We start from the raw sequence: 20,672 nt of genomic DNA, 5'->3' as shown, positions 1-20,672 counted from the left end.
TGCTGCCGGGAGGCACTGTATCAGTGTCTTTGTGGGGTTGAGTGTCTATCTGTCAGTGGGTGTGCGTGTGTTTGTGTTAGTGTGTGAACCACAACATGTGTCGTCGGGCGTGAACAAAAGTGCTAAGAAAATTACATTTTACCCACATGGACGGAAGGTTGGGAGGAGGGAAGGCAGGGATAGGAGAGCCCGAATGGGATGCCTCAAGCAGCGTCCCGGCCTAATGCCTTAATACACTTAAATTTGCTGTAAATCAGAGTGCTTTCAACTAATTTCCAGGTAGTAACCAGCAACCACAAAGCCTCCGGCAATCGACTTAGCCAGGTCTTAAGAATCACAAGTTACTTGATCCCCAGCCCAGTAAACAGCCCAACACACAAGCCGAAGCTTTAGCGGAGTTCTCTTACGTACTCGTAAGGTTACACTGCGTTAGTGTTTTTTTAATGGAAATTTTAAAAAGTAAGCCACCAAGCGTATCGTCTGCCACATGTGTGCGAGCACTTGTACATATGGATATGAATGGATGCGGTTCCCCGTTCCCAGCTCCCAGCTCCCAGTTCCGAATACCCAGCTTCAGTTACAGTACCCACACCAAGTTTCTTCCCGGTCTCGTGGGTGCCGTGGCTCACTCTCACTCCATGGCAGGTCCTTATGCAAAATTCACATCAACAACAATCGCACTAAACTTTTTTTGCCATATTCCCGTACCCGCAGCTGTATATGTTACACTTTTGTGCCATTTTCATCATAGAAAGAATGCAAAGCAAAAGCGGAGTAAAAACGCGCCAATATACGTGTATAGCAGCGCGGAAAAAATGCAATTTGTGTGTGAACTTTTTAACGTAGTTTCTACGAGCTCACTCACCCGAGTCCTGGGTGTAAGGATACGAGTTCTACCAAACAAATATTTACGTACGGAATTGGGGCAGCCGTAGTCGGCTGTAGAGCCGAGCAGAAGTCAGAAACGACCGGAGTGTAGCGCCACGGGGACACAACTGAGGTGCCGAGCCTGAAGTGGTTCCATTAAACGGAGTCCTCAGAGAGGATTTGCCTGTTAGCTAACAGAGGGTACAAGTAGCTGTTAGCTAACAGAGGGTTAATGTTACAAAGAGCTCTAATAATAAATTAATGAAACCTAAATTACAGCGTCGATGCGATGTGTTTTCATGAATCATAATTCATGCATATTCATTTATTCTTAGAACTTTTATTCTAGTTTTGGAAGTAATTACTTTTCAATTAAAGACACATATTTTTAATGCTCTAAAATGACTGAAATTACAAACAAACAAAAAAAAGAAAGGCCGACCGCAATCAAATTGTCACAATTGATGAGAGAAATATTTCTGGCTTATCAAGTGTCCGCCCGAGTGCCCCGACAAATGTGTTCCAATTAATTGGAACTTTAAAGAAATGACCACGAAGAACCAACCCCATGGAAAAGCGGCTCAGCAGAAGAATGAGGGTCGAGGTCAATGTTCAGGTTGGGGCAGGGCTGAGCAATGGGTCGCTTTAATTGTATGAGTACTTCATCGCATGTCAAATGCATATTTTACCATTAAGCTCCGCCGCTGATGTCCTTGCGCAGGGCGGGTTCTTATTGTTGGCCGCTACTTGGCGCAGTTTTTATCGAAAACGGATTCCGGAAACCCGGAAGATCCGATGCGGATGGAAGTGCACGGGGAGTGTCTATTGAGAAGTGGTCGTGGACAGGCAAACCCACGAAGCGTGGTGCCATCTACACGTTCACATGTTGATGGGCCCGCACTCTGGCACACAGCTTTTTGTCGCCACTCCACTCTAGAATTTGACGTTTTTTTACGCTAGTTGGCCCCCAGCACCCCCTCGATGTCCCGTCTTTCGTCTTGACTATTGATTTTTACTTGGAAATAAATTGGTTTCGTTTGTCTGTTCTGTGTAGTTGTTGTTGTTGGCATTGGCATTGGCACGCCCCACACCATTCCCTGGAAATCCAGTGCTGGCGAGATATCCCACTCTTTGTGTTTGTCGAAAAGTTTTCCTCTGCAATTATTGTTTGAAATAATTTTTCATTTTGTCGACTGTGCACTGGCCCGCCTTTTACTCCGACACACCATCCGACTGACCATCGCAAATGGCCAGAACGGAACTATTGTTATTAATACCGTCAGCGAGCGTTTTTCCCCATCCACGTCTTTCCTCTTTCTTTGGAAACAGGAGTGCGAAAAAAATTGCACACTGAATGAAAAGTGAGCCGGACGAAAAGGCTATTAAAGCCTAGGGCACCAGAAGTATTTTAAAGAAATTTCACTTCCAGGGAACCATTATTAATATAACCGTTCGAGCAGTGCTCAAACAGTGCACGTTCTCAGTTTTGTCTTAATTGAAATGGTAGTCGCTCCGGATAGTGCCACTTGTCTGGGGCCACTCAGGATCCGCTCCTTGTCACTTTCGAGCACTCGCTCGCATATTTTGGCATATACGTGACACATGCCGTGACCATGTTCCGAGGCCCGCAAACAAAGTAGTTTTTTCCCACTTTCCCACTTTGTTCGCCGGTGGTTCGGGGCGGCTTAAGTATGGACATGTAGCTATTGGACCCGTTCCCGGCAAATAGAAAGGTAGCCCCGAACACTACAGAAATATATTTACATTCTATCTGTCCACCCTGGGCGAGGGGAGTGAGACTCGGGATTGGGGCCACGCAGGGAGCTGAATGCGCTACAGTTGGTTGAGTTATGGGCAAATAAACGACGAGCGGAGAAGCTAATTTTGTGCATAGTTTATACGCTCTATAAAAATAAATTGCAGGGGTACTGAGCTTAGGGTTATTGCCCCATTTATTTGATGCTGTTATATATGGGTCTTATCCTCGAGAAAGGTCACAGGGATATCGAGACATGGCTATTTTGTGTGGTTGGATTCCAGCCGATTTGGTATTAAGTAATGCACAAAATGAGGTCACCATTTCTTTTCACAGGCGAAAGGGTTTCAGTTCAGCTGTTCTTTATTTCTACACAAGTGCACTCAACATCCCTGCAAAATCATAATAATCCTCTCCAAAGGGTGGGCAAAAAGGGAACCCGTGATACAACGCATTTAAAATTAGATTTTAAGCAAAATGATAAAATGATAAATAAAAGTTTTATGATTACACAGCAGCATTGTGTTGTCGTCAGCAACCCGAAGCCTGAAGCACCTGTGTTAAGTGGCGACCGCAGAGGCCACAAGGATCCACTGTACCCACACCACAGTCCGGGAATCGCAGCCCGTACGGAAGAACGAGGTTTTCTGTGGCAATGAAAATTTCCATTCATTCTGGTAGAGAGCAATATGAAAGCCCAAAATGGAGGAAAAAGTGATGCACGCGTATCTTCAATAACACCTTCCACATTGCTCCAACTATCTCTCCGTACCTCCGAAATCATTTTAATTAACTACTCATATTCGGCGATGAGCGTACTTAATTGATAGGGGGAGGACTGGGAGCAGTCTACATCCTGCGTGGCCCCGAATCCACGCACACTTCAATGGAGCTATGTGCGTATTAGATGGAAGCTCTTTGTCAGGGTCTTCTGCCGAGTGTGTGTCGTGCCTCTAAATGTCTTAATGAATTTCCATTTCCAGCAGGCTCTCATGGAATTCCCGGCAAGGAAATCACAGTAGAAGGAGAAATTAACATGCCTCATGTCAAGCGTTAATGGGAAGCCAGCTACGCTACCATATTTTGTCCCCTGCACACTGCAACCATCCTCTGATTCTGGGTCTTCAATTTGGTAGGGCCTGCGTTTGGTTATATGTACATATGTACATATGTACATCCATGGGTATATGTTCTCTATGGGTACTTTCGTTTGCCTTTGAGCTCGGAAAATTGTGTGAATGTGCGGAGACAGCTGAGCAGAGAGGGGCGGAAATCTCAGCTCATCCGCTGTAAACATAAATGTTGGTTTATTTCCGACACGGGGGAAGAAGATTGATTGCAAAGGCGCTGATGCTTGTCAGCAAGAAGTGTTCTTCCGCTGCATCATTATATGTCTTCAGAATTGTAGTGTACATACATATAAGTTCAACTCCGTCGGATGTCCTACAAGTCTGATCAAATTTTTGTGATATTGAAAAAGAAATTTGGACTAGAGTTGAGCCACTGTACCAGTGCGCTTGGCTTCGTTGCCATCCAAAGAAGTGCTCATATAAAATATTCAATATCAACCACAAGCCACACAGTGATGGGCTTTGTCTGCTGCCTTGGGCTCTTATAAGCCCACTAATTAGGTTTCGCCTAGACGGGAATTGGATTGGCTGCGAATCATGGAAATTAACACCAGCTGATGCTTATCGTGGCAGCTTACGCTCGTACGTTCGAACGTTGGTTTACTTTGATGGAATGGGATATGTGGCGGGGGTGACATTTAGGCAAACTTAAGACTACGGAGAGAGACCAGATCTAGATCTGCTGGGCACGCACAGCGCGATCGGCCAGCTCCTCGGGCGTGGGATGCTCCTGAATGAAGCGGATGGACTGTAGGATGGCCTCTGGGATAGGTGGAGGGGTGGGCAGCAGCTCCGACTGAGGGCGGAAGCCGTTCTCGTCGGCCTCATAGGTAACCTGGACGGGAATACCTTCGGGCGAGATGTAGGAGTAGGAACCACGGGCTCCCACTCCGCCCTGGCCCTGCTCTCCAAAGGCAATGCCACTGGCCTGCTCCACACTGTAGCCGTATGTTCCATCCGTGTCCGCGTTGGACAGGAACTTCGTAATAGTATCATCGTTGATGGGGGCGGCCAGGGCGCATCCCAAAAGTGCGGCAAGGAGCAGCTTTGGCAGGCAAGCAAGGAAGTCAATTAAATCGTTCCCCATTCGGAGGCTGTCTCTGTTATCCACTTACGAGCTTGTACATGGTGCTGCTGGGCTGCGGACTCTGACGTTACTACTGTGCCAGTCGACCGTCCGTTTACTATTTATAACGCTCGGATAGACGAAGCAGCTCCCCTGTCACTGCCACTGTAGTATCCAAATCCGAGTATTTAAATAAGCCGAGCTGCAGACTCTGACCCATATTTCAGCAATCAAACAGCTTTTGGCAACACGCTTCGAGTCATTCATTAATGGAAGCCCCGCGGGAAGGTATTGCGAATGCTGTACACTCTTTGTGCGTTTAACCATTGATAAGTATACAACAAAATACAATTATTACAGGCAGAATCACAAAGTTTGTTTCTTTTGAGGGAGCTTTGCTAGCCCTTTGGCTTCTCTTAAAATTAATCAATAATATCTATAAGCGACATATAAGCATAGGCCAGCTGGGTCGGTATCTTAACTTCCGGATAAGTGGCATACCCTGATATACCCCGCGAGGGTAAGATGGAGATGATGAAACAACCTCGATGCATCAAGCCAAACTTAAAATCAAATCTTGTGAACGAAAAGAAAACAACAATCCGTATCGATATTATCCACAACAAGCGGAGACATTAACAATAGCAATAGCAACAATTTGTTAATTTAATCAACACAAAAACAAAATTTAAATTGCAACATTTCTCGAAGCAGCATGAGATGCGAAGCGCCACGATTTGCATAATACCGATTTGATATACAACACAATGGGAGTAACAAAGAAAAGCGCGCATTTATGAACTTTAAATTTAATTTCCCCAACATTTTTTTTTGGAGCGAAGCCCACTTAAAGGGAAACCTCAGAGAGAGACTCGAACCGAGATGCATGCTGGTTGGCAGCTGGGACCCGGGCAACTGGAAGCTAAGGACTCGGCCATATGCTGGGTCCGAAGCTGTGGTGGAGGCATTCGTAGTATAAACAACAATATTAAATTGTATTTTTCTTTTATTACATTATTATTATCTCTGGCAATAAATGTCAACGTCAGCCGAGCCGACAATGGACACGCAGGCCAGCGGCCCAGGAGCATGTTGATGTTGATGTTGATGTGGATGTGGATGTATGTGAGGGTTCTATTCTACGAGCATGTACATTTATACAATGTGTGTGTGCGAGTGGGGAGAAAGTGTACTTTGAGGATGTAGTTCAGCTGATGTTCACTCTGGTACTGAGGATGGTGCTGGTGTTGGTATTGGCTGCTGGTGCTGTTTGCTGGATGCTTTGACTATGCAAACAGACATGACATGACAGTGTCACACACTCTCCCACACACTAGAACCACCCGCTATGCAAGCTGTATGTGTGGACGGGACATGAGGCACGAGCTGGGGGCGGGAATAACTTAAAGCTTCCTCTCATAGGGTAGGCCAGAGGCTGCTGCTGGCGCAGAGGCCGGAGCGAGCAGAGAGCCCACTGGCAGCTGCTGTGACTGTCCCTGTCCCTGTCCCTGTTGCAGATATTGTTTGCCCTGCTCTGCACCATGACCATGGCCGTGACCGTGGTGGTCGTGCTGGTCGTGCTGGTCGTGGTGCTCGTACTCCTCGTTCTCCTCTGGGTGGTTGCGGATCCACTCCAGCGACTTGAGAATGGCCTCCGGGATGGGTGGCGGCGTGGGCAGGTGCTCTCCCTGAGGCTGGAAGCCATTCTCGTCGGCCGTGTATGTCAGCTGGATAAGCTGGCCCTCGGGGCTGTAGTACTGGGAGGAGCCGGAGGCGTAGTATCCGCCAACTCCCTGCTCCTGCTGCGCAATGCCGTTGGTCGTCTCGAACTGGTAGTTGTAGCTGCCGTCCTCCTGCTTCAGCTCGTTGACAAAGCTGCGGATCTCGGCGTGGGCATCTGCCGAGTCCGAGGGAAGCGCTAGCACTCCGGCCATTAGGACGGATGCGGCAGCAACAAGTACAGCAACGTGCTGCAAGAGGTTACAAGTGGAGAATGATGATGGTTTAGGTGTGCTCCGGGCAAAGGATGTTTCCTTGACTTACGATCTTTGACATTTTCGCCTGGCTTAGGTTGAGATTTGGTTTATGGTCTATTGCTGTCTTAGCCCTAAGAGCTGAGCTGTGTTTGATGCCTCAGTGCCCTCGACATGCCACTTATATAGCCTGGAAATCTGAAATCTGAACTCTGATTGGATATGCAACGAAAGTGAGGAAAGTGAGTGTGTGCACCCATTAGATATGATGTGCTGATGATGATGATGATGATGATGGGGTTCCATCAACACATCACCCTGCCATACACTCTATCCCCACATTTGGAGTTTGTAGCCGAGAGCCAGCAACGGCTGCAACGCCAATTATCTCTGCTCGGATCGGCTCTAGGTGGATGGGCCCGGGCAATCAACAACCATTTCCATTAATGCCTCGCCGAGTGAAAACGAAACCTCAACAACGAAACTCTGACCTGTCCAGATGACCCGTCCTCTGGTCCACTGCGGTTCAAGAAACTCTTTCGACTGCTCTCCGCTGCCGGCTCTTGGGTAATTAAGTGTTTGAGTTAATTCATTAATTATCTATGAATAACTACGCCATTTCTGCATGTATCAGCATCTGTTTCTGGCACATATAACACGAGCTGCGGGATATAAGCAATTTGTAATGCGTTCCGCGATTCCCATAAATGTATTATGCCGCAGAGCGTGGCACAATGTGAGAAGATCGAGATAAGTGGCCGCAGTAATGAGATATGGACTCCCCACCCATTGTGTGAGTGGGTGGGTGCGACAGGCGTGAAATGTCTGATGGAACATCTAACCTCAATCAATGAATTGCTCGCTAATTTCAAGCCGACTGCAGAGAGATGCTAGTCATTGAACAGGTACAGACAAATCACATTTCGATTTCGGCCAACCTGATATGTAGGTCAGAAAATCCAACTTTGGGCAAAAGGAGTTACGCGGGGGCCAATCCATTTTACTGCCTCTTTTAAATAGAATAAAATATAATAATCTGGAATGAATGTATCTGTCATAATGTTATTCGATCAGCCAGCAATAAAACTTGAGTTTTTGATCTTAGACTAAATGCAATTTGTCAAAAGGCTGCTCTGAATTGTTCAAAGCTTTTATTGCGTTGCCCACGAGTCAAAGCAATCAGCTTTAACATGTCTTCGCATATTTGGACAACCAAATGAATGGCCAAACCATTCCAACTAGCCCTGTTGGGGGGAGGGGTGGGGCAGGACGGTCTTGAAACATGCAAATTGAATCAAGTTTTGATTAAAAGTCCATCAGCGGCGAATATTGGTCCAACCAGAAATGATGCACGTGCACGCGTGTGTACATATATTAAATGGAGGAATCGGAACAATTGAGTTATTCAATAAAGCGCTGTGCTAATTGAAATTGGGACTGCCATTGCGGGTGGGTGTTAAAGTCCCCGGATAGACAGACGCGACTGGCGGCACCGCACCGAATCGAAATGAAAGTTGCAACTACTGGTACAGGCAATTATTGAAAGCACATTTCGTCTCAATCAATCGAAGGTCGTTGCCGAAAGATTTTCGAAAGTCGTTGACTTTGTTTCGTCGGCTATCAACAAAAACCCCCCAAGGGACCGACCTTCCACGCCCAACGCCAACGCCGAGATTAAGCACCAAGTCCAAGCCCAAAGCGCTCTGGCGTTGGACCAGAGATCTGAAACGGTTACATCGGGAGCTGCTTAGATGGGAACACGAGATGAGACGACTCTGTATGAGACGAAATGACTAAAACTAATGAATGGAGCCGCATAAAAAGCCCATAAAGGTGGCCAGCAAGTCTGCGGACACCGTCGAAGGGAAGTCAACTTTTGCGGTAGCGGAAAAAGTGTGAGTTACCTTTCAGTATGTTGGCAATATTTTAATTAATTTGCTAAATGTCTAAACTAAAATTCAAATGCCAATACAGCGACCATGCCCCAATCTGTGGCGGCTGTGAAGCTCGTCTCTGCCTGGTGGTCGTATAATAAATACTTATCAAGACCTGAAGGCAGATTCGGGTCAGGCAGGTCTGCTGCGTTGGTACGCCTGGCTGACCTTCATCGGGACTTAACTGGACTGGAAGGCAATTGTCGCTACCACCGAATGTGGGTCAATTAATGTAGAGCAGGTGAGCGTGGGGAAGCGGGACGTCCAAAGATTCGGCTCGTCGCTTCCTTTTCAGCACACTCTTCAGCATTTACTCTTTTTCGCTGTCGCAGTTCCGAGTCCCACAGGTTAATGCGCGTGAAGATGGATTGATGCCCTAATGGATGCAGGAGGCGAATGGCCCGAGGAAGGTCGAGCGGCAGAGGCAGAGGCAGAGGCAGAGTCAGTCGGTTTACTAAGTACAGCGGAAGCGGCTTAAGGCGCAAGGAAATGCCATCGAAACGTAACAACTTTTGCTTTCATTTAAAGCCGCCCATGCGGCAGGCACCGGACAATTGTGCCGGGCGACCCAAAAAAAAAGAAACCGAATTGCCGCACAGCCGGTTTCGAGCATAAAAGCCAAGAGCAACACCGAAAAGGCCAACAAAAACAGAGAGCGGAAAAAAGCAGATAATTCCGATGCTCCTGCTGCTGCTGATGCTGCTGATGTCGATGCCGCCAGCACATTCACTTTTCTCCAGGCCCTGTCCCTGTCCCAGTCCCAGTGCCAGTTTCATTTCCAGTCTCAACTTCAATCAGAGTATGAGTCTCAGTCCGTCCAGCGGCGGCTTGTTGCCAACCAACCCATGTATTTATAAAATGCGAACACAAATCTTGTAAGCGAAACAGCATGCACTGTCGATGATTTTGTGTCTGCTTTTTGGAGGCACTACTTAGTGATGGAAACTCAGTGACACACGAAACAGGACCTTTGATGTGAGCTTAAAGAAGGAAAGTTGATCTGGTGCATAACAAATAGATCATTCATTTAACAAAACTCTGAGCTTAATTGAGTTTATTGAGCTTAATGGAGTGAGGAAATGTTCCCTTGTAATAAGAATAAGATTAATCTTCAATAAAGAACATAAAATACATACACATATGCACAACCTTTGTGATCCAAGCTATCTTTACCATGATTGTAAGTTTAATCAAAAAAGGAGTCAAGCTGACGGTTACTCAAACTCCGTCGAAACTGGCACCCTTGTATTAAAATGTATGTTAAGGAATCAAGGGGTTTAAAGTTTAAACAGCATATCGCAGAAAGAGGCACACCAGGATTTTCAGATAAAACATTTATGGCTTTAAGTGCATATTAATTTACCTCTTATTGGTGCGTGATTATTGAGTGATGAGCTTCGTGAGCCACGTGAAGCACGCCAACACTGCCACATCTCGATTATTCCTATCAAAACTCAATACAAACTTGCCCCCAAACTTCCCTCGCCGGTAACACTGCCTCACTTTCGGACAGCAGCCAATGCTCCAATGCCGGCCATGGCAAGGTCGTTCGTCTGCTGCAAAGTTGTGGCTGTGGCGAGGAAGGTTATGGCTGAGGGGACCTCTGGCTGCGCTTCTTCTTCGTGGCTTCCCTTATTCAGATTTGGGGTGCCGGGGCCCTGGATGATTTTGTAATAAATGAATGAGTTGACCGAGCATGTGAGAATCTTAATCGATTAACGCGATTCCCCAAACGATTTATTATAAAGCTTCGCATATGATTTTACAAAAATGTTTTCTGGGTTTCCGTTTCCCTGCAGCATTATTAATGATCCGTCCCTGAAACTAGGACATTTGTTTAAGGACTGAACCTTATTCAATCTCCTGGCTACTTTAAAACAATTGTCTGCCAGTAGAGGCAGACCAACATCGCAATACAGTATTTGGCCAATTGCACTATAAATCGTGCTAAATACTCCACAAAAGCCAACTATTCCATACTCAATATTCGAGGAGGTGCTAATGAAAAGTTATCCCCTACACAGCACAGCCGCATCCACAGAACTCGGAGTTGATTAACCGGCCAAAATTGACAGCAGCTGAGACCAAAGGAAGCAACGAAATTTATGATCGCTCTGCCAAAAACCAATCACCAACAAAATATGTAGCGACGGAAGAGCAGAGTCGGACTGGGTCTGGGTCTGGGTCTGGGTCTTGGTCTTGGTCGGGTTTGGTTTGGTTGTGAGGGCAGTTCATGTTCAATGCTGAAAATTATAAAAGTTGTTGTTGCCGTCGGTCGCCGAGTTGAGGTGCGCTGTGGTATGAAATGATTGGCGTGCCAAAATGCTATAAATGCGCCGCCAGACCAATTCAGTCACATTCATTCTCGTCGCGAGTTCCAAGTGACAACAAGTCGGCCAGTCCAATCCCAACACATCCAAAATGAACAAATTCGTAAGTGGAGTGCCATAGTGGAGGAGTTTCGGGTGCCATTCTTATCACCTCTTTTCCAATCAGCTCATCTTAGCCGTTGCCACTCTTGCCATTGCCTGCGTCCAAGCACGTCCGGATGCGTATGACGCGGCAGCCGAGACCCGGGAGTACAAGAGCGACTTGAAGGAGGACGGTTCTTACAGCTACCAGTACCAGACCTCAAACGGCATTGCCGGCCAGGAGTCGGGAGTGGGCGGATACTATGCCAGCGGCTCTTCAGCGTACTACGCCCCCGACGGCCAGCTGGTCCAGCTGACGTACACGGCCGATGAGAACGGCTACCACCCCGTCGGTGCCCATCTGCCCACGCCGCCACCAATCCCCGCTGCCATCCTCAAGTCCCTGGAATACATTCGCACGCATCCCCACCAGGAGCAGCGTCAGGGTCAGGGTCGGTTCTAAGTGTCGGTTCTAAGTGTCGGTTGGAATGGAGAGTGCGAGCGAGAAATTGTTGTATGTTCTTTAATCGAGTTAGTTCTAGGCCATTTGAAAATAAATATCGCTTCCGATAGAAAACAATTTCAAAAATATATTGTACTCATTGTAATCAAACTTTACGGATGTTCGTCCGACAGCCTCATCGAGAAGACACTGGACCTTTCGTTGTTAAAACACTGTGCAAAGTCGACTGGAAAAATAACTAAATAGATAGCTTAGATTTTGAATTTGAAAAAAATAGCGCCAAGTTATTTAGGAGCGACTTCGACAGAGTTGAATGTCGATGTTGTATATCGATAGTAAAAGCAAGGCGCCTAGTTTAAATAATGCAAAACATTCGTACTACGTAAGTAAACGTAATTCAAATAAATAAATGAGAGCTGATAAAATGCCACACAAAATTCCACAGATGGATGTATGTATATAGATAAAATATTGGAGAAAATACTAATGTTGCTCATGCATTACCACAAAAAGCATTATGTTGGCGTTATTATTATTATTACCCTCTTTACCCGCTTTATTACCCACTCCTAACCACGCACTATGCTATGGTACTTGCATTTAAATTAATTTGCATTTGAAATTTAACGGCTCATATCAGCTGGAGGCTGCTATTCACAACGACTTCCAAATATTTGTATTGTTTAGTTTTTTCCAGTGTGACCATGAACATTACCTAAATATCAAAATCGAGGGAAATTCAGTATATTTGGTTACATTAGGCATATTTTGGTATTTTTGTTGAAAATACATACTACTTTCTACATATGTTTTTTGATTTACTTTACATGATATAATTACATGCTATTTACTTAGCTGATGTCTCCACCATCTTACTTAATATATATTAAGGGCTTTTCCGTTGAGAAAATAATGAATTGTGTAAGCCTTACTTAAACTTATTTACGATAAGCTTTTACAGGGAAAAACGCCTGCGGTGGTTTTAATATTATGCGTATACTTGGAATACTGGATTACATTTGCGCTTAACAGCACATTTTTGCACTATTCTGAACATGATTGAATTTCAAATATAGTGCTGTTATCGTTTTTAGGCGGCCTGGCACTCGCAAGTTAGGAGTTTTTTTGTGTCTTAAAAAGAGCCTAACCCATTGCTGGTAAGCAAACACGGTACTTCTTATATTTTCTCACACGAAAAGCCACATGCATCAATAAGTCTTCTAATTTCTTTGATAGCTACGCGCGGCAATGAAATGGCTACAACACTGAGTACTTAACATGCTTCTCTTAACATGCCACTGGATTCAGTTGTGTTGGAAAACATGCGCGAGAAAAACAATTTTATTTATGTGTATTGGGAACTTTTCAGGGGCTTAACATTTTCTTTAACTATAAAACAAGTAGAAAAACATTTATGATTTATTTTAAAATGCTTTCAAAGCACAATAAAACTGAAGTGATCTCTTACAGTCAATTAACATGCTACTGGATACACTTGACTTGCTACAATTGACTTGCGCTCTACATCAGTCCGAAATGTAATCTCTTAAATATAATTTCCTTCACATATTCTTTAGATATTTTTAAAACATGTTGAGTTTAACATTTTAGGAATAGAAGTAAATATTTTTAACCATGTTATAATGCATTGAACAACCAAAGAAACGGCTGATTTTGAACAGCTGATCAGTTAACATGCTACTGGAATCCACTGCTGGAACTGGTTGCGCGATCAGTCCGAAATTGAACAGCGCAAGCTTGCCGTTACTTAAGTTAATTTCGATCGCTCAAACGCAACGGTTATACGCCAGGGATTCGGTTAGGTCGGTGGTACAGTGAGAAATACGAGCAGTTAATAAACAAAGTGGATGTGCAGCGGTGAACTCGGTCAGTACTCCGTTTTTACAGTACTCGGTTTTTGTTGTTGTGGCAGTACTCTCGTTGGTATTACCTGAATTTTTGGGCTCTTTGGCGGCTGCGCGGCCTCAAGTTCTGTGCGCAGTCGTAATCGTAGATGTCGGCACGGTTGCATTTTCAATAAACGCGTTTGCTATTGGCACGCCGCGTGGGCGCCATGTGCATGTGCATGTCTATGCAGGTCCGCGTCCGTGTCGGTGCCTCGTGTGTGCATTAGCTAATGTATTTGTATTGCTAATTAAACAACAACCACACAGAAGCAGTAGCAGCATTAAGCAGCAGCAGCAGCAGTAGAATCAGCAGCAAGAGCGACTGCATCGCAATAACAAAATCAACTAGAAACGATAACTCCGACAAAAGCGAAACAAAGTGCCAGATAGAGGTGATAACCGAAAACCATTTTTCATTCACAAATTGGATCAGCGCGACATCCAGAACAGGTGTTGGCCAGCAGGTTTCCCAATCAACTTATTTTCATATGGTAAGTTTTCCATTTGTTTAACGATATCTTGAGCCCGGAGTTGTTATCAGGTGTCCGTTGTCCACTTACCACCGTCCGACCGCCGACCTACTAAGCACCTATTTTGTTTCCCTATTATCGAGGCGATCAGCCTCGAGCAGCTGAGACAATATTTATCAGCTTTCGAGGCACCGGGCTTTCCAGGGGGAAAAGCGATAAAAACAAAACTAGATCAATTATGCGATGGCTACGATAGGTATGATAAGACGAGACTCTTCATGACGCCTGTGGCTCTTCAATTATAGTCCAAGCAGTCATTATTGTAAGAATCAAGACTTTGAAAACTTCATGTCAAATTTTCTGTAAGTCGAAATAACTTACACTAGTTAAATTCATTATTTTGAAGTTACAAAACTGATTCAATAAAGTGGTGCTCTTAGTACCTTAGTAGTATTTGGACAACAAGATTAAAAAACAATAAACTATCTCAAATAGTTGGAGTAGACCCAGTAAGGTCCATGGTTTATCTGTGAATGTCTGTGATCTTTAAATCGTAACTGTGTTAAAGTTAGCCGTTTGCAGTCGGGTTTTTATTTCGAGCCTCATACCCGTAGGGGAACTAGAAGCAACATATTTCTGATCTTTGCCGATACAAATTAGAATCGCATTTTTTGAGGAGCCGAGACCGAGACCGATACCGAAACCAAGAACAAGTGGGGCGGCTACCTGCTACCTGCCTTGCCGATTCCGAGAAGTGCTTATGCTCATGATATGCCCCAATCTGGGTGCCCACCCCTCAGGGGCGAGAGAAATCTCCGCCAACTCTTCAAAGCGAAGCGGCTTAATTCAAATTGATTTCAGTTTCTTTTTTCTTTGTATTCTGGCGTTTCTGCTTCTTACTTTTTGTTTTGGCAAACAATTTGAAGTGTCAATTTGTGTTTATAAAACTAAAATTATTTATCAAGCACAGGCCATCGCATGTGGGCAGCGCAAACAGTTAAAAGAAGAAATAAAAAGCAAGCGCACACATTCGCATAGATCTCCCAGTACGTACGCGTAGATATACATCTCGCCAGCACTGTTGGCTGGCTGGCTGCAAAGTCAATTGCCAAATATGGCGGACTTGTTTGTGTGTGGTTTAATGTCAAACTCGCACACACACTCGTATCTAAGCACCACTCATGGATGGCGATGGAGGGAGATAAGTATAACTCTATGCTTGTCAATACCTGAGCATTGAAAAAGGAAATACAACTACTTGTTTCACCAAAAACGCGGATAAATAGTCACCCAACGCGACGCTTCGCTGCAAAGCCTTTCCTTTGGCTCTTTCCATAAATATTGAAATTTGCATGCGTCCAAATAAATTTATTTTCTAATTGTTATCTAAGCTGGCTGCCCCATAAGGCGCTCGGCCCAATCATGGGATGAGTGCGCAGGGCCACCCAACACAGATCACAAAAGAGCTAAAGCGGCCCCGCGTTCGCCGCGTCAGCATTAGCAGGAAACTCACTCTGACTAATCGGGGAACTTGACTAATTGAGCAGCTCACTCCATCAGAACAGCTTCTGGAAAATATTCCGCAACATCTTCAATCGAATGCATTCATGAGTAAACTGTTAAAATCCAGACTGTTCTTTTTTAAACAAAAAAATACATTTTATACCTTTCAGACGGGTAAAATCTGTATGTTATTTTAACTCATTTGATTACTGTAATACTGAATGAATACCCCATAAAACCTATTCAAGTTTTAGATGAAACACAATTGAAATTTCGAAAGTTAAATGTTTTCCTTAACAAGCATATGATCTAATTCCTGCGTTAGTTACATGTTTAACGTAGCTCCATTCCTTAGGGCCCCACTTCCACCTTATGCAATTATTTTACGTCAACAATCCAAATCGAAAATACTAATAAAGATCGCAGCTCTCGCAGCGGCTCCGTCGCGTAACACTCTGAACAACCTACGATTGGAACGGCAGACAGTGTTCTTTGCATTGGCGGGACAGCTGCTGCTGCTGCTGCTGTTGCTGCCGCGTGGAAACCAACCGAGCAACAACCAAGTGCAGCCAACACCAATCCGAAGTAGTGGCTCAACCTGAGGCAGCAGCGACCGCTTATTTAATATGCAAATGTGCGCATAAAAGCAATTCATTGCAGGGAGCTCAAGGGAGGGTGGAGTCGAGAGCCGGGATATTTGTTAAACAATAAATAAATGGCAAAACGTATCTTCATAAGATATTTTATGTGTGTGTGTGAGAATAATTACTATTCAGCTGCTGACGGGAGGATGCGCAGCCGCAGCCGTCAGTTGGCAACCGTGTCGCGTTTTTTCATTATTTTTAATTTCAAATTCAGTTCTTTGAGCCAACCCACGCCCGCGAAGCACCAATGATTTGATGTGGAAATAGGCGATAATTACGAGAGCACAACGCGGCGTATGAGTAATTTTTAGCTCGCAATTAGAAGCAGGCGCCGACGTCGACGTGCTGAAATGTTCAAATTGCAAGAATTAATCGCGAAGAAAAAACACAAACCTGCAGCAGCAAAAAAAGAAACTAACAAAACCGCAAAGAGTAATAACAAATGCGGCCAGCAAGCAGCAAGAGCATACACAAATGGAGAAAAGAGGGTTATGATCGTGGGTCGAATCTGATGATACCCCAGAAGATCGATCAACTATTTGGCAAAGCTACGAAGATACACATACTATAACCACAGATGTTTAAAGAAGCAAACAATCATTTGTATTGTAGCAAACATTTGGTCAAAATTATAACACCCTCTTCAAGGGGTATCAAACGAAAAACGACCAAGAAAAGAATTCAAGCAACTTGACAAATGCTGCGTGGGCGTCTGTATTGTTGCTATTGGGGGCCCACGTCTAAAATTAATAATAAAGTACACCGTACAACATCATCAACAGCAACAGCAACATCAACAGAAACAGAAACCACAACGAAAGAGTTGAATATTGCAAAAGTGCTGGCAGAACCTCCGCTAAGAATTCGGATGGAGCTCGAACTGCTGCTGGTGCTGGTGTAGCATACGAAACAGAACAAGTAAAACTTAAATATGTAATAACTTTTAAACAGCGTGAATTACAGGAGGAGGCAAGAGATGGGCAGAGGCGGCTCCTCCGGTTAATGCGCTCATCAAATAGCCATAAATCAGCTCATTTAAATTTTTCAAGCGTGTTAGCTACAGGCAGACCGAAGATTTAGGAGTCGTTGGGTTCGAATTGAATGGAGGAAGGTGCACGTTTGTACACATATGTTGATGCAGCACGTTAAGAGACTGAGAATGTGAAAAGTCATGTAAGCGAGCAACCCTGCAAACCCTCAATATTCGTTTAACCATTTGGCACTCCAAATTTGAACAAAAAGAAATCGCCACAAAGCGAAATTTGGCTGAGACAGTTGTGTTCCCTATATGGAAGTTCTCTCGCCTGTCCATTCAAAAGGAAATCAGAAATCAAAGCAAATGGCTCGTACATATGCGTAATACAAAAGCTAGTCGCCAGTCGTCGCCACTTGACTTCTTCTTAATACTGACCCATCCAAAAGCCAACCCACACAAGGCGCCCAAACACACATAAATTACCCGAACAAAGGCGGATAGGAAATAACTAACAAAGTCCAAGTTGGCCAGAAGTAGCAGCGGCCTCTGCCTCTGCCTCTGCGTCTGTCTCTGTCCATCTGCGATCCCAGTTGTTGTTATGTCCATTTAAGCCTTGCCAATTTTGGCATCTTGTCGACCACTTGGCGCTTCAGCCTCCGCCAGTGCCCAAGTCTCAGCTTTAGCTTGATCGACGAGAGATGAGTGCTCCGAGCTGCCAGACCGCCCATGCCATTTGTTTCCCATATTAATTTATCATTTATAAACGATTATTGTTATATAAATTAAATTGCGCGCCCAAAACATATTAAACTAATAATAGGAAGCGTTTTTCACGCTTCGAATCGCTTGCCATTGGGCTCGCATCGCCCAAGCTCCCCACTGCTGGGAACTGTGTAATTATTGACTTTGTATTTCGCTTTGTGGAGAGCCGACAAGAAAACCGAAACATTCACAGAACAGATACTCGGAGATATGGATTATGGGCCGAGCAAACAGTTTTGCACTTCCGCCCCTCACAGATTAGCTGGCCCACATTGTGTTTCTGCGTTTCGGGGAGCCCAACTTTCTAACCATCCATCCATTAGCCAGGCTTGCCAATTTCTAGGGCATCTTCAGCCAAATATGGAGGAGCCGCAGACCCCAACCCTAGTCGGCCCTATCCCCAGGTGAAATTTTTCAAATACAACGAATGCCATTGCTGTATTTTGCATAATTTATCCATATCTAAAGCCGGTATCGGATATTTGCATTCTGCGTGGCCCACAGACAGCGCAGATTCATAAAATAAAAGACAAATAATTCTTCAATAAAGTGTCGAGCGAGCGAACACTGAGCGCTGAGCAAACAGCACTCGGGCGGGGAGACAGAAATTCACAATTAAATGTTATTACCCTCCTGCATAAGCAAACAAATCACATTAATCGCCAGAGAACTCTGAGCATTATCATTGCGCAGTTTCTCATGGGGTTCGATAACGCCTCCTGGGTGGAGTAAAGGGCTAGGAAAGGGTTCTTCTAATAGATAGTCGCGAATCACAAATATCAACCCATATGTTATCATCAATTATCGTCTATTATACGTACTATTTGCTCCACAAGTTACATAACAATCCCCCTAGACGGAATGATAGGCCACCTATTGAATGACCAATTAGCGAAGGTCTACTACACCCTATTATGCTATGCCTGGAATGGCTAATTTTTATCCATTTTAAAGGCAACGTTTGAACATTTATTGTGCACACACTCGGGGATATTGGATATTCATTTGATTCGCTGCAGAAGGAGTTAACAGTAGCATATGTCCGAGAAGTCTTCTCTCAAGGTCGTTTGAGATTCTTGGAAGACCGGAGTTAGCTCAAATTCCCCTGCATTTATTAAATTTTCGTTAATTTATGAGCAACAGCAGATTGAAAGCGGAAATTCTCGGCTAATCGGTGGCATAAGTTAGAGCCATTTGTTTACAGAGTAAATCTCTCTCTCTCTCTCTCTGTCTGAATCTCGAGTGCGGGGGACTGGCAAGTGCTGCCCTGGGGACCGGACCGCACCGCACCGCAACGATTTGTGGTGCTTTACGAGCAAAGTGTTTGCGACGGCGCCTTTGGGTTTGGTTTGTTTGTCTGATCTGCGGTTGCCGTTGCCGTTGCGGTTTATGGGGCCGCCTCGAAATTCTATTAAGGCCCAAAATCTGTTATTGATTTGCATCTACTTATATTCGCAAGCGAGCAAGCGAGTGGATTTCAGAGCTCTTATGTTTGGCATTTGCGGGAACTTGTTTCACCTACATTGTTTTCGTTTCCGCAGCTGCGTGTGCGGCTGGAGTATCTGTGTATCTTTGTATGTGGCTGCGGCTTTGGCTGTTCTTTCCCCTGTACACTGAGCGAATTTTGCGTGCGCCGCTCGGCGGTAAAGGTAAACAGCCCATGGGTCCAAGGTACAGCTGCAGAGCCCCGTTTGAACTTTGTCCACCAACAGTGGAGCCAAAGCACTAACAGATTTCGTAGAGGCCATCAAAAAGCCGCCGAGCCCCATTACCAATCAATCGATCAATGCGATTGTCGCCAAATGGGGGGCGGACCTTAGACCCTGACATGTCTCTGACTCTGACCACAGCGCCCTGCCCCTGTAACGGGAATTACAATAATTTATGCGGCTGCCCAGATCGAATTACAACAACTCGAAGCAATAACTAATAAGGCTCTCTCGCCTCGGTTAAGTGCGTAAACTGTGCTTCTGACTCTGCTCGGCCATAAATCGCCGGGTGGCAGACAAGGCAGAATGGCAAAGCCAATGCCAATCCGTTCTGTTCCATTGCGAGAGGTGATCGCGCGTGCCTGGCCTGGTATAACACTTTTGAGGGGTTTGGCGATGCCTTGGAGATGCAAGTAAGCAAAGTGCCGCTGCGCGAATGCTCTCCAAAATCAGAAGAAATATCATACATAGATGGATATAGTTTACGATAGATCTTACGCTACACAGTTATTCTACTGATGGAAGACAATAGAGTCCCAGCCAGGCATTTATGGGTCACCATGTCTATTTGAGGGCGGGTGAATTCACAGCTGACGCTTGTCCAGTTGCAATGCCCGGCACGTACGCGGATTTCCGTGCCCAATCTCAAAATCAATCCCAGTTCCCATACCCATAACCATAACCATATCGATGCCAGTCTCCCCAAAAGTAATTAAACACGCTGAATGGGCGTGCAATGGCTCTGGCTCTGACTTTGTGGTCTTGGTAGAGTGTGGGGGAAAGACCCTAGCTCGAGGGCAACTCAGTTTAACGGCGCCTATCAGCAGAGCCATCGATCGTATGTGCTTTGTCAAATTGAAATTATGCACAGCTGATCCTCCAGACAGACAGATGGATGGATGGATGGATGGATGGGGAGAGAGCGATCTTTCGCTTATGTAATTGGAAATGCGCCATGCGATCGGATTGGATCGGATTGTATTGGATTGGAGCAGAGTGTTGGGGGATGCCAGGGAATTGGGAGAGCAATCGTCAGACGTCAAGCGAATGCTGACAATTGCAGACAGCTAATAACTTGGACGAGCACTGAGCGATGGGCGA

At 45.1% G+C, this 20,672-nt stretch overlaps 4 protein-coding genes across 4 annotated transcripts in view; 2 read left to right on the top strand and 2 right to left on the bottom strand.

Annotated features, from left to right (window-relative positions):
* Positions 1 to 4,314: 4,314 nt before the first annotated feature.
* On the bottom strand, positions 4,315 to 4,946 carry LOC117893888 (pupal cuticle protein Edg-78E). Its single transcript, XM_034800660.1, has 2 exons — positions 4,869 to 4,946; positions 4,315 to 4,798 (listed from the first exon to the last, which is right to left on the bottom strand). Exons 1-2 carry the CDS (start codon positions 4,878 to 4,880, stop codon positions 4,427 to 4,429), a joined length of 384 nt encoding a protein of 127 aa, XP_034656551.1. The 5' UTR covers positions 4,881 to 4,946; the 3' UTR covers positions 4,315 to 4,426.
* A 1,259-nt stretch (positions 4,947 to 6,205) lies between these two features.
* Positions 6,206 to 6,925, bottom strand: LOC117893875 (pupal cuticle protein Edg-78E). Its single transcript, XM_034800648.1, has 2 exons — positions 6,863 to 6,925; positions 6,206 to 6,789 (listed from the first exon to the last, which is right to left on the bottom strand). Exons 1-2 carry the CDS (start codon positions 6,872 to 6,874, stop codon positions 6,223 to 6,225), a joined length of 579 nt encoding a protein of 192 aa, XP_034656539.1. The 5' UTR covers positions 6,875 to 6,925; the 3' UTR covers positions 6,206 to 6,222.
* Positions 6,926 to 11,092: 4,167 nt separating this feature from the next.
* On the top strand, positions 11,093 to 11,713 carry LOC117894637 (pupal cuticle protein Edg-78E). The gene is made up of 2 exons (XM_034801809.1): positions 11,093 to 11,159; positions 11,223 to 11,713. The coding sequence occupies exons 1-2, from the start codon at positions 11,148 to 11,150 to the stop codon at positions 11,598 to 11,600; spliced, it is 390 nt and encodes a 129-aa protein (XP_034657700.1). The 5' UTR covers positions 11,093 to 11,147; the 3' UTR covers positions 11,601 to 11,713.
* A 1,646-nt stretch (positions 11,714 to 13,359) lies between these two features.
* The window catches only part of LOC117894630 (FH2 domain-containing protein 1), a 29,181-nt gene continuing 21,868 nt past the window's right edge, over positions 13,360 to 20,672 (top strand). The window contains exon 1 of the mRNA XM_034801796.1: positions 13,360 to 13,998. The gene's annotated coding sequence lies outside the window, so the exon portion shown is untranslated. The remainder of the gene's footprint in view (positions 13,999 to 20,672) is intronic.

Source organism: Drosophila subobscura, chromosome J, assembly GCF_008121235.1.
Source record: "Drosophila subobscura isolate 14011-0131.10 chromosome J, UCBerk_Dsub_1.0, whole genome shotgun sequence".
Taxonomy (NCBI): Eukaryota; Metazoa; Arthropoda; class Insecta; order Diptera; family Drosophilidae; genus Drosophila; species Drosophila subobscura.
The sequence above is the reverse complement of the archived record's forward strand: the minus strand, read 5'-3'. Positions and strand labels throughout refer to the sequence as shown.